At 55.2% G+C, this 14721-nt stretch overlaps 4 protein-coding genes across 4 annotated transcripts; 3 read left to right on the top strand and 1 right to left on the bottom strand.

The window, feature by feature from the left end:
* Positions 1–33: 33 nt before the first annotated feature.
* Positions 34–1851, bottom strand: KVR01_012056 (uncharacterized protein). Its single transcript, XM_044786263.1, has 3 exons — positions 1291–1851; positions 787–1181; positions 34–668 (listed from the first exon to the last, which is right to left on the bottom strand). The coding sequence occupies exons 1-3, from the start codon at positions 1321–1323 to the stop codon at positions 179–181; spliced, it is 918 nt and encodes a 305-aa protein (XP_044639137.1). The 5' UTR covers positions 1324–1851; the 3' UTR covers positions 34–178.
* A 3976-nt stretch (positions 1852–5827) lies between these two features.
* Positions 5828–10908, top strand: KVR01_012023 (uncharacterized protein). The gene is made up of 2 exons (XM_044793966.1): positions 5828–9324; positions 9420–10908. Exons 1-2 carry the CDS (start codon positions 6505–6507, stop codon positions 9807–9809), a joined length of 3210 nt encoding a protein of 1069 aa, XP_044639104.1. The 5' UTR covers positions 5828–6504; the 3' UTR covers positions 9810–10908.
* A 511-nt stretch (positions 10909–11419) lies between these two features.
* On the top strand, positions 11420–12390 carry KVR01_012125 (uncharacterized protein; the record flags this gene model as incomplete). The annotated part of the gene is made up of 2 exons (XM_044787212.1): positions 11420–11684; positions 11840–12390. 2 exons carry the CDS (start codon positions 11420–11422, stop codon positions 12388–12390), a joined length of 816 nt encoding a protein of 271 aa, XP_044639206.1.
* Positions 12391–13434: 1044 nt separating this feature from the next.
* On the top strand, positions 13435–14301 carry KVR01_012110 (uncharacterized protein; the record flags this gene model as incomplete). The annotated part of the gene is made up of 2 exons (XM_044781491.1): positions 13435–14218; positions 14294–14301. The coding sequence occupies 2 exons, from the start codon at positions 13435–13437 to the stop codon at positions 14299–14301; spliced, it is 792 nt and encodes a 263-aa protein (XP_044639191.1).
* Positions 14302–14721: the final 420 nt, after the last annotated feature.

Raw genomic sequence — 14721 nt, forward strand, 5'->3', positions numbered from 1 at the left:
TTTTAATTCGACATGAGAAGAAACGACGTGAAAGTTTGCTTAGTTTTTGGTGCACGAACTCTCTCGGACATCGGCTTCTTGGCTACTTAGGTACTACAAACCTAAACTATGTCAGAATCCGTCAGACCTTCGGACGACCCTCGTGAACAAATCCAATGTACCCGAAGACCACCATCAGCTACCCGATCCGTTCGTTAACAACATCTATGCTCATCTGCCTTTTGATAGAACTTTGTGGGACGTCCACAGCATGAGCCGGATACCGATCCGCCTCAAGGCGTGCGGCCGACGCGTACAACAGGTCAAACGTGTCGCTGTCGCCAACTTCCCATGCGCCAAGAGCCTGGTGATGTACCGGGCTACGCCAGATGGGCTGGTTCGGTGTCCTTCCACCGCTTCTGCTGGCGTCGTCCACGCGCCCACGAGTCTGCCTCCTCCCGGACCAGCTCGAGAGCCCGATTTTGGCCCACATGGACCGTATGGACAAGCACTGGGAGGATAGTTTGTTGAATACCTTAGGAACGGAGGGCACGCCAATGATCAGGAATGCGGCAGTGGTCTCACCAAGGCTAAAGGCGCCGGCGATAGGGGCAAGGTATGTCACCTCTCTTGTGTCCGCCATAAACTTTGTGAGCCAAGCCATGCGGCAAAATGCACAGACGACGGCCCTGTACCATTTGTCAATTCCAGTTCGAACGTAACTACCTAGAGGTAGTTGGCACCACTCTGTCTTTCGAATCATGGACGGAAGTCGTCTCAGATCTGGAGCAGGAGACGTTCACTCACAGGATTCCTATTAAAAATAGCACGGAGACCCCAGCCTTGGCTGCCCTAGTCATTTTCAGTCTCCAGATGACCCATTGGGGAAGACATAGAATAGCAAAATCCGAGACGACATTGACTACCGATGTGACAATGTTCATCGAATTTATACTATTAATGAAACAGTGGCCGCCTCGGTAAAAGACATCCCAGATCTTTCGCTCTGGCGTACAGCGGAACGCCTGGAAGAATATTGCAATCATATAGCAGATCACATTCGCGGCCAGCAGTATGGGGATGGCCCAGAACATAATGTTGCGTTTCTTCAGAGGATTAAAGAGGTGATCCCAGTCGACCAGGATGGCTACTTTGAGAAGCATAATCGTAACGCTGTATAAAATCATGTTGATGTGAACTCGCTGAGGGGCAGTGTTCGAGTCAGAAAATGTGCTTATTCCCGCAGAAGGGGGCGGACGGATACTGTACGTATAGTAGGGTTTATGAGATTAGATCCTGGATGCCACTCACCCGTGTGAAATCGTTCATGTCTCTTAGCCTCATATTCCATTGATGGACGAAGAAGCCAGGGAATATGGTAAGCTCGTAGCAGTTGTAAACAAAACCGGAAAATACGCCATGTACGATGGCATGTCAGCTGGATCACCCTGGATTTCCGTCCCGTAGGGGAAAGCAAAGTTCTTGCTTACTAGTGCACAAACCAGCAACCCCTCTTCAATACCGAACAATCGCGGCTTCATGATGAGTCGTGACCATACCCGGAAAATTACTGAGAGCGTTGCCAAGGTGGAGCAGATGATAAGTGCTGCCTCACCCATCGCGTGAGAGCCTCCTTTGTCAAAATCGGTTGCTTGCCCATCAGGAGGCGCCATTGCGGGCCCATCAGGATCCATGGACGTAAAATCTTGCATTACTTTATCGTCTCCGTTTTTGCTGGACTTTATGAACTAGAGGTAGGGAAATCCCCATGCAATATTTTAAGCTGTAGTTGGTGTGGGGGAATTCTAGAGAGAAGGCTGTATCAGACTAAGTGCCACTGCTTGATAAAATGTTCATAGGTTGACTTCGGACCTCTTGAACTCTTGGGTGGACAAAGCGGGCCGATACAGGGTGCAGCCTGGCATATATGTGTAAATTCAGGAGGGCGGTGCAAATTTATCGTGGCCAGACGCAACGGACAACGCCGGGAGGAGAAGGTCATCTTCCTGTGCCGATTATCCACAAGCTGCACATGGAAGCTGTTCTCAGCCCTTCAAGTTGTCCATCGGCCCAGACAGGTTGCCGAAGCTTACGCCCCCACAGCGCAGTGCATTCATGAACGGATGCATAATATTGGCTGATTTGTCGTGGACGGGGCAATCAATCTGTCATCCCGCTGCGTTCTGAGGCATATTTTGCCGTCTCAGCCCGGAAGGACCTTGCATGTAGTGTCGTGCCACACATGCAAATGTTCGCAGAGCTGCGTGGACGATGTCAACAGGCTGTTTCCAAATGCAACTTTACGTAGAAGCACAGCCAGGCTTACAACAATCCATGGATGTGTTCGAATATTTTCAAGAAAGTGGTAGTTTGTTTCGAGCTACTTTTGCACTTGGTTATAGTCGGTACCAGGAAATGGGAATTGTGAGCTGCCGTGGCTACCTGGGATTTCCCCTGAAAAGCCGGATAATTTTTGTTCATTGTTGAAGATACTGTAGAATGCTGGATCGCCGTTCACATTCGTTTTCTGCTGTACGTACCCATGGCAGGAACCAAGGGGTGCAAGTGGGTGCGCAGCTGGCTGCCATCTACAGGCCCCTGGGCGACCTTCTCAAAGTGTCCACCACCATACAAATCCAATACGAGTTCGTTGTCACATATGCTCTTCCACAGGACCCACCCACCTTGGCACTTGTAGAGTTCTTGGCGTCTTTGTGATCATTTCTTTCTCTCGGAACTCCGATTGACTTCTGATAGGCCCGCTGAGCGACCACTGCACATCAGGTCTGACACTCATACGATGGTTACCTGCATGTCAGCTGTCTTCTTATAGGTTGACCTTTTTCTACATACTCACTCCAAGCCACCATGAAGTTCATCAATTATACCACACTCTAGGTTAAAGAATTTAATAACCCATCAGCTATGAGGCCATATACCACACTCTTATATTGATAGGAAGCTAATAAGGTTACTCATTAAAACCTTGAAGTATCTCTTAATAGTGTTAGAGAAGATAGAGAAGTTAAGGAAAAACATGTCTAAGAGGGCGAACTGAGAAGGAGGACTAGGGGTAGTAGCCCCTGCTGATAGTAATGGACATAAAGCCATATCTGAGGCTGAAAGGTTGCTCATGGAGGCCATGTTTCCGCCGATAAAAGAAAGTATGAAAACGAGTCTACCTGGAAATATGGTTGAATATATAAGATGCTGTCCTCTATGTACGAGGTACCAATGCCGTTTGCCGTATGTGTGTACCGGCCGCCAACGAGACCAGATCTAGAGAGTATATATACCACGGAAGGAAAAGAGACGGAGTAGTTATAAGAGAGAACTTACATGTCTTATAGTATAGCAAATATCACTTATATATGGAGGAAATCTTGAGTGCTTACCACCGTATGAAGGCGCCATGTATGTCCTCGGACGTATACGGAATAGAAGCGAAACCACATATGGAGGAAATATGGTTTGCAGGACTTACATGACAGTACCCTACATGCAGCCTTCCTAATCATCTTGTCGAGAAAGGAGCCCTGGTTAGCAGAGAGGTAAAATACAGCGGTGACATAGTTTGGCCTTATTAGTGGCTATGAGGCGGCAGCCCGGCCTGTAAGTTGATTCGCCCACAGCTCCCAGGGCGGACAACCAGCACACTTAACCTCCAAATCATGCCCGGACAAGACCGAGCTGGCTTGCAGGTTGAGCCGCAAGCCATGTATGCACTGGCACTGCCCGTCCGGCGAGGATGTTCTGGCAAGGCTGGCGCAGTTCAGTTGCTGGGTAAAAGCGAACTCTTAGAGCCCGCCCAAGTGCCCTTTAGCTCGCGGGCCAGCGTTGGACTCTCAGCGTCAGAGTCACATCGCCGTAACCCGTGAGCCGCAACCAAGCCGAACAAGAGCGAGAACCATTGCCCAAGGTGCAGGTTTCAAGCTAGTCTTTCGCAGAAGGTCATGCTGGAGTCGATGGGTGTCATGCCGGTCAAGTGTCGTCGCGGGCGCACAGTTAATGGGTAGACACCGAGAGGAGCGAGGACGGTCTTGGCTCTGGCTTCACCTGGCATATCTGCTGGAGAACAACAGTTGGGATGAAGTAAGCTTCAGTGGCGCCAAGGACGAGTAACGGGGCAATTACAAAGCCTCGGGTGGCTGGCAGCCTCGGCTGAGGGAGATAAGACGGCTTGCGGGTTTGAGCCTCCCAATAATAACTTGGGCGCCGTATCAGCCGGGGGGGGGGCGGCATCTGTGGACCGGGATGGCGGGGGAGCATTTCTCAGCTGAGCGACCAGTGGTGAAACTAACTCGCTGGTTTCGAGCTCTGCCTGGTGGGCGAATACGACGCAGACCAGTGAGGGACGCGTCGAGACTCCAGAGCCCGGCAGTGGTGGTTCTGCGGGGGCCTGGAAGCGGATGCAAGCCCCCCCCACCGGCTCGCACAGCCGGGCCGTGCTTGCTGGCCGAGCTTGACGCCTCCACCGTGTCACGCCCGCGGCGCGCTTCGACCTGTTCCGCACGCACACACTACAGTAGCAGTAGCAGTCGAAGTCGAGCTGTTGGCAGCTGTAGCCGGCCGTCTGCAAGGCATCATTCTCGGGTTGAACCTAGGCTGAAGTCTGAAGTGACGGTGGCGAGGCGTCCTAGGCGGTCTGCTTGATGCACCTCCCTCATCACGTTGCATCCTGTGTTGTGTGTCTATGCTGAAAGGCATAGCGACAGCCCGCCAGCCCGCGCAGACGGGCGGAGAGTCATAGCCCGAGCCGTCGAGGCAGCTTTACTATGGCCTCGACCTGGGCCTGATGCATTAGATATACCGGTCAACCGGTCTCTGGCGCCCTCAGAGGCTGGGATGCTCGATAGAAGGTTCGGGCATGACAGGCTAGTTTTCTGGCGACAGCGAATATGCTTTTTGGGCCGAATGCACACGACGTGTTTGTTGACCATCCGAAGAGACCAAGAAGCTTGACCATGTCTCGTCGAGGCCAATGGGATCGGCGGCTGGTGGGGTCATCTGGCGCTGGCAGAGTAGCTCAAGGGCGAGAAAGATGGGGTTGATGGGGTTTTGGACGGGCAGGACGGGATTCTCGCACATTGCAGTAGGCCTGCATGTGCAACGGCGGCAGTGAGGGGATCTCGCAGTCAGGCAGTCCGTCTCGGCGGGTTGGTCGACCAGGCAGCCAGGCGGGCAGGCAGGGATGGCCACGAAACACGGTTGCATGAGCATGAGCAGCATCAAGACAGAGCTGCAAAGGGCGTGACACACGGTCGGGACCTGCCGCCTGCCGTAGATTGACGAGTGACTGCTGATGAATGATTTGATTGAGCGTGGTTGCTTTTCCGCGGCTTGTGGGAGTGCAATAGTGAGGATGTGAGCATGTGTGTGTCTCGAAGGATGCAGGACTCAGGCAGGCCTGGCAGGGCACATACATGCTCCGTAATACAAGCTACTGTAGCTTGGCCTGTTGGTTCGGCTGCAGACGAGAGGCGCCGCGGGGAGAAGGCCTCTGGGCTGCTGGGCTGCTGGGCAGGAGGGGAAAGGAGATGAACATTCTCGACGGCACGGCAGTAGTGCAGCAGAAGGTTCCGTATACCTTCGACGCTTGTCCCAATCCGTACACGTCATGCTCCGTTTCCTGGCCGGGCAAAAGTACATGATACACCGAGATGCACGGGATGCACGGGATGTACCCAGGTACATGGCCAGCAGCCGCCGCACCCACCCAGATTGGCGCAAATCTCTCCACCAGTCGCGGGTACCCGTGCGCCGACGGCCCAGGTATCTCCTGCTCTTGCAGTTCTTGGTGAGTCTTGACCACGGGCCAAAGTCAAAGTCCCACTTTCGAACCGCACCGCATGCCTTGGATCCCATTCGACCTTTCACATCGCACCGCCCGCCTCTCTGACCGACTGCACCGACTGCACCGACTGCACGCCTCACCTGGCCGTACCACGATATCACCACCTCGACTCGAACCCCGTCTCCCCTGTGTGCCACCTCTTGTCGGGCCCTCCTCGCCACTGACAGCCCACGCCGGCAACCGATCCTTCCAGAGTCGCTTTCGTCATCACAGCACGGCCCAAAGCCCGAACTGCTTCGGCCCAACAACCAACATCCATCCTCTCCTTGAGCCGCCGCCGCCGCCGTCGCCGCCCACCCACACCACACGACATCCGCATATCGCATCGCCTCGCAGCCCGTCCCGTCCGGCCCTCCGCCCCGTCGACTGACTGACTGACTGACTGACCGACTCTCTTGTGACTCCCCTGACGGTGCCAAGAGCCGACACTTGACACCACCAAGAGGAAGGGCTCTCATGCCCGTGCCGTGGCCCAGCCAGCCGAAGCCCATGCCTCCACAACCTCGACGCATCCATTCTTGCCCGCGAGAATAAGACCCACTCTCCCTTCCCGATCCCCGACTCGAATCTGCGATCCAGGCTCGGCTCGAGACCCACCGAAAACTGCCTGACCATCTCGCCCTCCCGCGGCTCCCTCCTCGTCTGGAGCTCACCCCGATGCCGTCCCCAACATGAACGACTTCTACCAGAACCAGCTGGCCCAGGCCGCTGCTGCACAGCAGCGCCGCCAGCACCAGGGCCGCCCCGCCAACATGATGATGCCGCCCAGCGTCAACCCCGCCGGCCATCCCCCCCGCGGCTCCCCCACCATGCAGCATCCCATGATGCCCACAATGTCCCCCGACACGGCCATGATGGGCGGTGACTCGCTCGACGAGATCATCAACCAGAACACCGCCACTCGGAGGAGGCGGAGCGTCCCGCACCCCTTCTCCCCGAACCAGCCCCCCCATGACGAGCCCGACCGGAGGATGTCCATGAACCTCGAGTTTGGGAGCAGCAACGACCACTACAGGGGCTTCCAGTTCGACAGCCCACTCACCACCGCACCGCCGCCCTCGTCCCTGGCAGACGGCATGCCTTCCTATGCCAACATTGGCAACATGACCTCGCCCCTGACCATCCCCCCTCACACCGGCAACTTTGAGTTCTCGGCCATGTCGCCCGATGTCATGAACAACATGATGAGCTTCTCCAACCTCAGTATGAGCCAGATGCAGGCAGACCCCAGCGGCATGGGCCTGTACAGCAACCCAAACATGAGCCCCCAGTATGCAAACACCGGTATGGAGCCCGTATCGCCCGACTTTGCCATGGACATGAACCCGGACAGCTCCATCGGCGTCGCCGCCGCCAATGCGACTGGCTCAAACCTGGCCGACGATGGCGACGACGACATGATGGTTGGAAACCACCATTACGGGAGCAACGGCTCAGGCACCCCCCAGGCTGCTCAGGCGGGCGGCGGGCCCATGGCGGCCTACAATATGGCCCCGCCCCTGTCGCGAGAGGTGTCCAACGCAAATTCCTTCAACCAGTCCCCGGTTTCCCCGGGTGTTAGTACCGCCCGGGGCAGTCTCGTCCCCGAAACTCCCATGCCGGCCCCGGCCGAATCGGGAGCCGCCACACCGGGTGCTGAGGTCAAGCAAGAATCAAAAAATATCTACTCCAAGAGTGGCTTCGACCTGGTGCGGGCTTTGTATTACATCGCCACGAGGCCCAACCCGGAGATTCAGCTCGGCGCCGTGGACCTGTCCTGTGCCTTCGTCGTCTGCGACGTCACCATGAACGACTGCCCCATCATCTACATATCAGACAACTTCCAGAACCTGACCGGATACAGCCGTCATGACATCATGGGCCAGAACTGCCGCTTCCTCCAGGCTCCTGATGGCAAGGTCGAGGCCGGCACCAAGAGAGAATTCGTCGCGAATGAGGCCGTCCTCAACCTCAAGCAGAAGATCCAGGAGGGCAAGGAGGTCCAGCAGAGCTTGATCAACTACAGGAAAGGCGGCAAGCCCTTCCTCAACCTGCTCACAATGATTCCTATCCCCTGGGACACGAAAGAGATTCGATACTTCATCGGGTTCCAGATTGACTTGGTCGAGTGCCCCGACGCCATTGCGGGCCAGGAACTGGGTAAGGTCCAGGTCAACTACAAACACAGCGATATCGGCCAGTACATCTGGAACCCACCCGAGGGTGATCGGGTCGAGCCGGATGCTGGGCAAACACTTTCTGCCGACGATGTTTCCACCCTGCTACAGCAATTGAAACCAGGAGGCACCAACCTGGGCGACTGGCACAAGCAGTCTTGGGACAAGATGCTCCTGGAGAACGCAGACGACGTCGTCCACGTCTTGTCGCTCAAAGGACTGTTCATGTACCTGTCACCCTCATGTAAGAGGGTCCTGGAGTACGACACCAAGGAGCTCATCGGCAACCAGCTGTCCTCCATCTGTCACCCCTCCGACATTGTCCCCGTCACCAGGGAGCTCAAAGACACGGCCGTCGGCAACCACGTCAACATCGTCTTTCGGATCCGGAGGAAAGAGAGCGGCTACACCTGGTTTGAGAGCCACGGGTCGCTGTTTGTGGAGCAAGGAAAGGGCAAGAAATGCATTATCCTCGTGGGCCGAAAACGGCCCGTCTTTGCGTTAAGCAGGAGCAACATCGAGAACAACGGCGGCATTGGCGACGGTGAGCTCTGGTCAAAACTTTCAACGTCCGGAATGTACTTGTTTGTGTCTTCGAATTGCCGATCATTACTGGATTTGCAACCAAACGACCTCGTGGGAACCAGCATCCAGGATCAGATGCGCAAGGAGACACGGCCTGAATTTGGCCGGTCAATAGAGAAGGCCCGGAAGGGAAAAATCGTCAAGTGCAAACATGAGATCCAAAACAAGAGGGGCCAAATACTACAAGCCCAGACTATCCTGTATCCCGGAGACGCAGCCGAGGGGCAAAAGCCGACTTTCCTCCTGGCCCAGACAAAGCTTCTAAAAGCATCAAGTAGGGCTCTGGCCCCAGCATCGACCGCAGGCAAGTCCGCCCCATCCATGATAAGCGCTGGGCCTCCCGAAGACGCCCACCAGCCATCGCACGGCTCCCTTGCCTCGCCCAACAGGGTACGCTCAGTGTCTGGCGCAGAGCAGGGTATTGTTTCTCAGGCCTCAGGCGGAGGCTTGGTTCTTGGTAACCAGGATGCCGCCCTCGCCAGCGATGACAACATTTTCGACGAGCTCAAGACGACTCGATGCTCATCGTGGCAATACGAGCTTCGCCAGATGGAAAAGGTCAACAGGCTGTTGGCCGAGGAGCTGGGCCAGCTGCTGAGCAACAAGAAGAAGAGAAAGCGCAGGAAGGGCGTGGGAAACGTGGTTCGGGACTGCGCGAATTGCCACACTCGTAACACCCCAGAGTGGCGCCGAGGGCCGAGTGGGCAGCGAGACTTGTGCAACAGCTGTGGTCTGCGATACGCTAAGCAGGTGAGAACTGACCCCCGCCTGTGCGCCCAAGCCGGGTTCCCTTATCTGTACTCGACTGAGCACGTGACGTTTTACTGACTTGACCTCTCACGTAGACCGGCAGAGTCTCGCCCCGCAACTCGTCTCGCGGCGGCAATGGTGACTCGCACTCGAAAAAGTCCAGCTCACCGAACCAATCCTCACCTCTGCATCGCGAGATCTCCACCGCCTTGAGTGGCATGGCCGGCACCCAGTCTCACAAGGCGGGCACTGTCGACAGCGTCGGCAACAGCAGCAAGACGACCCGGTCGCCCAGCACTGCAAGCGTGCCGAACACCACGGCCCCCAACACGAATTCTGGGAGCGCCAACAGCAGCTCGGCCGGGGGCAGTGCGACGCCGATGAAAGTGATGATGCCACCTCCCAGCCAGCCCCTCCTCGAGGGGGGCTCCGGCGTGCACGGGCACAGCATGAGCATGACGAGCATCGCCGAGGAGAAGGACTGATGGGGCGGAATCATCGGATGGGCAACCAATCCCCACCAAACTTCACGACATCTAATATCGCCCCGCACGTGCGCGACACGTCCTGCCTTGCCTGGCCGTGATGCTGATTAGCGGTTGGAGCCCCCGCGAGCAGCCGGGGGGACGAGCTCACCAACCATCATACATTTGCTTACATTTCACATATTTCTGAGATACCACGATGTTGTTACGCTTCCGGGTCGGGATGACTATCTATCTACCTTGTCTGGGGTTATTTATGGAAGCAAAATTTTTGGGAGACGGCATATAAGCGCCAGGAGCCTCCTGTTTTTTGGGTGGGAAAACGAGATAACGTGCGCCTTGTTCACATACTCTTACGGGGCAGGCGGATGGGTCGGTCCTTGCTTGATTATTCTCATGTGCGCAAGAAGACTCCCCGTGTTTGATGGGGGTTCCCTAGCGGACGAACTCTCGGGATGGCAGCCTTTGGATTACTCATTCTAGATTTTAGACCAATGGCTTTTTTCTCTTTTCTTTTTTTTCATTGTTATGTGTGATTGATTAAACGCTGTTCTGTGGGGCCGTTCATCTGGACTGCTTGGATCCAGGCGGGTTTTGGTGAGCGTGGCTTGTTGGGCGGCATGAGCTTTGGCTCCTCTTGCTTGTGTTGTGTGCCGATTCAAAGACTGGTTTTTTTGTTGGTTGGCGCGACTTGGGGGGTCTTGCCTCGTGCTCCTCCTACTTATGACGGCTGGCCATCAAGATGGGGTTTCGATACCCAGTCTGTCGCTGTTGGGAGTTGTCGAGCCGAGGGGGCCAAAAGTCTTACGCAGGGCGGTGCCGGCGTGCGTGCGTGTGTGTGAGAGACGGCGGTTGGGAAAAGGGAGCCTGGAGTTCTCGTGCCTGTGTGTGTCTGTGTGTGTGTGTGTGTTCCTGTTTTATACCTACACCTACACCTTCCTTCTGCTGCTGTCTTGTGTGTTCTCTTCTTTTTTTCGTGTTTATAACTTTTTTTTTGGAGAGCGCGCTCCGTTTTTACATACCCCTTTTGGATGATATGCCCTTATGGCGGATACACGTCGCCTTATGCACGCATGAAATGAAAGATGGATTTGACTAACTGTGTGTTTTGATCTATGATCTTGCGAGCGACTGACCGCCTGTGAGTACGAGTTGGTCATTGAGGTGCGTGGCCGAGTGCTGTGAGTGTGGCTTTGCTGTTGGGATCCCCTGACTCTGTATGGGAGGGAGTAAACAGCGCGTCAGGAGCTTTTGATCAACAGCCATCCGTGGTCGGTCGGTCGGTCTCCTTGTAAGGCCCCTCTCCACACGACCAGAAATTCACCAGCAAGTTGTGATCGCACCCCTTCTCGTCCCATCCAACCCCTAGGCTTTTCTTCAGGGGAGCTAGGAGACTGAAAGCTCTAGGGCGAGACCCATCCTTCCTGTCTGTTTCTTTGTCAGTCCCTCGCTCCCCCTACCTCTCAACCTCTTCTCTCTCACCGTCCTGCTGCCCCTCCTGTCTGTCAGATCCTGCCACCAGTAAGCTCGCAGTCTCCCAATGCCCCAGGATCATCGTATCCCAATGCGTCACGGCGGTCTAACCCAACCCATCCCCGCAGAGTCTCAAAATGTGGCCCCGATCCTACGACCACGTCTCTGAGGAGACCAGGCAGACGGTCCAGCTTTTCATCGCCCGAGCGGGCGGCTTCTTGCAGGGCAGGGGACGGTCCGACGACAATGTCAATGCCACCGTGGCCAAGGTCATGAAAAACGCAAACAGAGAGGTTTTAGAAACTGCGGTTGCAGCCTGGAAGCGGAGCCGCCAGCTATGTACGGCTGAGCAACTGGTTCAGAGGTTCGCAGGGCGGGTTTGGAAGGTTGTGGTGAGTGGAGGTAAGTACGAATGCTGTTTCATCACAGCCTGCCTGTCATTCTGAACCCAAGGATAAGCCTAAGCCTGACCTGATCAGTCCCGCAAGGCGACCGAGTCCCACCGTATCGCTTCAGAAGGCCCGCGCACGAGGGGCCTCTCTCGACTGAATTCCTAGAGGCGGTTGGGGTCACCGAGGCAGAGGCACGAGGAATCTGTCAGCTCAAAGAGCAGACGCCCACCTGGGCCAGGAACAACCCATTCACATCTTTCATCCAGCCTGTCGAACACATGAACTGGCCGGGCGCACCCCTGACTGCCGATCAGTTCAGGCTCATGGACGCGGGGCTCATGGAGACGATCTGGGAGACCAGGATCTACCGCGGGGACAACAAATTTCACGAGGCCGGGCCCTTCGCGGTGGTGATCCCCAAGGACAAGGCGTGGCTGGTTCTCGGGGAAGACTTCGAGCTGGTACGGACGGCGATCCTGAGTCGCTGGTGGCCCCTCAGGTTGTATACCTGTGATCTCGGCCACAACTTGCTGGTCGGCCTATGGGTTCCAAAGCCCCAATTTCTGGGACAACCAGACTCGCAGGAGATGGTGCGCTGCATGATTGAGGAGCTCTTCAATATTCTGAGGCACTGGGAGTTCCAGGTTCAGGGCACGGGAATGCAGTCCCTCGTGGCTTGCCTGGCTGGCTATCTTGTGGAAGTCGGGGCACTATGATTACATGCATATGGGCCTCCCTGAGAGTGGCTACTACTGTGGAAGTTGTCCTGCTGTAGACAGCCTCACAAGAGGTTTGGCGGTGAGCATTAGCAAAGCTGTCTGCTACATATGCTTGACCCGTGTATGAGAAGACAAGTTGGGAGTTCATCAGGTATAAAAGCAATCAATCACAATGAGACCGTCCTCGTTCATTCGCCCTTGCGTGTCCTAGCAAGCAACCTGGTTGGCAAACACAGACCGTGACTCATTTCATTCCTACAGCTAGCGTTGATTAATCGATTTATGAAGAAATAATGAAACCTTCATGCATGCCTTGAATTCACATTTAAATCACCTCAACCCACGCACCTTGGTTGTGCGGTTGTGCTGGTTGTGTGGGCGCGCCATGGTTGCTGGGCCGGGCCACCCGCCTCGGCAACGCTCCACCACGCGCGCCGTCATGTTTTCCTAAATAGGTCATCAGTCAACCCTCAGGTCTCTTATTCACTAGCGACCATCACCTGGCAACCCTGAATTCGCTTCTGGTGCGCAAGCGCCACCGTGGCTGCTGGGCAAGACTAAATACCTCGCCCGCCTCCAGTCTTGACCACGCTTCTTCCACCCATCTGCAACCAACTCGATTTGACAACCTCGTGCACCTCTAGTTGACTGCATCTCGTCTACAGAAGTCTTCTGAGAGCAATCATTCTCAGAATATTGAGTCTCTCCTACTTGTGTCACCTTTGGTTGCCAAACCTCACTACACACTACCTTCCAAGGTTCAGCGCGCACGCGTGCTCATCTGCTGTGGTCGCAAAGTCAATCACACCACAACATTCACCAATCACTAAATCCCAAGGCAGGTTGATCTGTAAGTATCTCTCGCTGCTGACGCGAGACCCTCACCCTCCAGAAGTGTGCCGGCGTCGCGGAGTGATGAGTACCTAAATAGCTAACCTCTCATCCAGATTCAGTCCCTCGCCTCAGAAACTGGAATTCCATTGCCAGTATTTCATCCACAAAAGACCTTCTTCACAAAAAAGGCAACTTGGCTCATTCAAGATGGCACCATACTTCACCAAGCTGAAGACCATCTCGAAGAGAGTTGAGGCTAAGCTCAACCAAGTCATGTGCAAGCTGCACATGAAGAAGACTGTGAACAAGTCTGAGGCCGCAGTCGAGGTTGAGCTCATCAACACGGTCGTCAACGAGGGGCAGGGCGATACTATCAAGCCTGAGCCTAGCATGGTTGACCAGGGCAACATCGACATGCCCAACGCCGCAGTCGAGACTGAGGTCGTCAACCAGCAGAAGGGCACTACTACCAAGACCATGCTCGCCAACGTTGACCAGGCTACTCCTACCAACGTCTCTGAGACTGTAGTCAAGTCTGAGGACGCAGAAAATATCCAAAACATTACTACCAAGCCTACGCACACCGGCCAGGGTCATCTCTCCCTCCCCAACAAGCCCGATCCTGCCGGCAGGGATGGTGAGGAGCGTGCCACCGCTGCCAGCCCCAATGACACGGGCGCAGACGGTTTGCAGAACAGCTCCGCCGCCAGCAGCACCAAGAACCTGGAGAAGATGGCGAAGCGGGCCGGCAGACGGCAGGCGAGGAAGGCGAAGTGGGCCGCGAGGCGCACCGCCCTCAAGGCCAGGTCCAACAAGCTGGTCGACGCCGCCTTCCTGCCTGCCACCATTGTCTCGTGCATCCTCTGCTCGCCGCTCATCTGCGTGGCTGACATCACCTTCACCGTGATCCAGGGGGTTGTCATCCTGATCATCCGGATCGTGGACGTCATGTGTGCGCCTGTTCTGGTTTGCATCATGTGTAGAAGTGAAGGTATGTCTACAGTCTGTCTGACTGGCCTAGACCTGATTTGAGTGAAAACTTGACTAACTAATGCTTGAAAAACAGGACACTGAACAGTAGTAACTTCTTGCCATCTTTGATGAAGACACCGGATATTCGCACCCGCCAAAACGGAGAGTACACCCATAATACCTAGGTACTTATATAGGCAACTTAGAGATCAAAGTACTCAGGTTAGCAACGACCTAATTATCTTATAGGCTTATCCTGCAGGAGGTTATTCTATAGGAGGTTATCCTAGGAGGTTATCCTACAGGAGGTTGTTCTATAGGAGGTTATCCTGTAGGAGGTTATCCTATAGGAGGTTGTCCTGTAGGAGGCAGTCTGTCCTATAGGAGTTTACTCCTTGGGGCTTAGGTATACCCTCAATTTCTGCGGGTGCGAATATCCAATCTCTTGATGAAAGGACAGAATACCCCGGGGCACTGACCGATGGTATGACGGATCATGAAATACCAAGCTGCACGGTCTTG

This window comes from Diaporthe batatas (assembly GCF_019321695.1).
Source record: "Diaporthe batatas strain CRI 302-4 chromosome Unknown Contig00017, whole genome shotgun sequence".
NCBI lineage: Eukaryota > Fungi > Ascomycota > Sordariomycetes > Diaporthales > Diaporthaceae > Diaporthe > Diaporthe batatas.

Coding starts and splice junctions, on each gene's coding strand:
- KVR01_012056 (XM_044786263.1), bottom strand. CDS start 1,323: ATGAGGCTAAGAGACATGAACGATTTCACACGG. Junction 1,182..1,290: donor ACATGAACGATTTCACACGG/GTGAGTGGCATC, acceptor ACTGCCCCTCAG/CGAGTTCACATCAACATGAT. Junction 669..786: donor CTATTTTTAATAGGAATCCT/GTGAGTGAACGT, acceptor CAAATGGTACAG/GGCCGTCGTCTGTGCATTTT.
- KVR01_012023 (XM_044793966.1), top strand. CDS start 6,505: ATGAACGACTTCTACCAGAACCAGCTGGCCCAGGCCGCTGCTGCACAG. Junction 9,325..9,419: donor GTCTGCGATACGCTAAGCAG/GTGAGAACTGAC, acceptor CCTCTCACGTAG/ACCGGCAGAGTCTCGCCCCG.